The sequence below is a fragment of the Bison bison genome, unplaced genomic scaffold, assembly GCF_000754665.1.
Source record: "Bison bison bison isolate TAMUID 2011002044 unplaced genomic scaffold, Bison_UMD1.0 scf7180017864313, whole genome shotgun sequence".
NCBI classification, from domain to species: Eukaryota; Metazoa; Chordata; class Mammalia; order Artiodactyla; family Bovidae; genus Bison; species Bison bison.
This window is the reverse complement of record NW_011494885.1, coordinates 3,257,033-3,258,245: the sequence shown is the minus strand read 5'-3', so window position 1 is coordinate 3,258,245 and position 1,213 is coordinate 3,257,033. Positions and strand designations below refer to the sequence as shown.

Sequence of the window (1,213 nt, the reverse complement as noted above, 5' to 3'; positions counted from 1 at the left end):
GTGTGGCAACGACGTTGACCCACATGGCCTCTTGGGATCTTCCTGTCTTGATTTGTTGTTCAGTCGCTCAATCATGTCTGACTCTTTGCGACCCCATGGGACTGCCAGCGGCCCAGGCTTCCCTGTCCACCATCTCCCCAAGCTTGCTCAAACTCATGTCCATTGAGTCGGTGATACCATCCAACCATCTCGTCCTCTGTCACCCCCTTCTCTTCCTGCCCTCAATGTTTCCCAGCATCAGGTCCTCAGATTCAGGTTCTGAATTTTGATCCTAGATCCTCCTCAACTCATGTCTTGCATCTTTGGTGTTGCAAAGTTTGGGGTGGGGAGGGACTCGGAGATGGAGACGTGAGAGGGTTTGGGGCAGATAGACTTTGGTAGGTGGGCCGCCTGGACAAGGTGGGGATTTAGGGCCGCACAGGGTGGTAGGATGAAGAGGCACCCCTCGGTTGGACTATCCGGACTGGGGGGTTGAGGGCAGGGTTTGGGCTGACGCTGACTTTTCTGCCCTGCCGCCACCCCCAGCCTTCCTCTCGTGGTTCCGCAATGGCCTCCTGGCATCGGGCATCGGGGTCATCTCCTTCATGCAGAGCGACATGGGCCGGGAGGCTGCCTACGGTGAGTGTAGACCCCCTGCACCCTGAAAGTTAGACTCTGTCCTGCCCCACTCAGTCATCCCCCCATAGTAAATGAACCCCTCCTGCTTCCCCCACCAGAAGTGCCTCCTTCATTTGTGAGTGTCCTCCTCCCCACCTCATCCCTACCTCATTGGCACCGGACCCACCAGATGGGGTGGCTCAGGGCAGGGCTGTGGGTCCGTGCCCTTTCCAGTTTGACTTCTCAGCAAAGATGTGGGTCCCTGTCTCAGCCCCTCATGCTGCCCCGACTCCCATCTTATCTTTGCTCTCAGACAGGCCTCCCCCCTCCAAGCCCTAGCCACCCCTTCTGATTCCCTCTCATGTCCCCAACCTTGGCTCTGTACTACCCCTCACCCTGCCCTTGAGTGCGCCCCATCCCCTTTCTGATGCCACCAGGGCCCCAACCCGCCTGGGTCCCCAGGATCAGGCTCCCTGACCCCGGTCCCCCTCTCTGTCCCACAGGCTTCTTCCTGCTGGGCGGCCTATGCGTGGTGTGGGGCGGCGCCTCCTACGTGGTGGGCCTGGCGGCGCTGCGGGGGCCCATGCAGCTCTCGGTGGGGGGTGCGGCCGCGGGC

The 1,213-nt window shown here is 60.6% G+C and overlaps 1 protein-coding gene across 1 annotated transcript in view; it reads left to right on the top strand.

Annotated features, from left to right (window-relative positions):
- The window catches only part of TMEM160 (transmembrane protein 160), a 2,704-nt gene that overhangs the window by 1,152 nt on the left and 339 nt on the right, over positions 1–1,213 (top strand). Inside the window, exons 2-3 of the mRNA XM_010852656.1 lie at positions 526–618; positions 1,101–1,200. Of these exons, the coding sequence (XP_010850958.1) occupies positions 526–618; positions 1,101–1,200 (193 nt within the window). The remainder of the gene's footprint in view (positions 1–525; positions 619–1,100; positions 1,201–1,213) is intronic.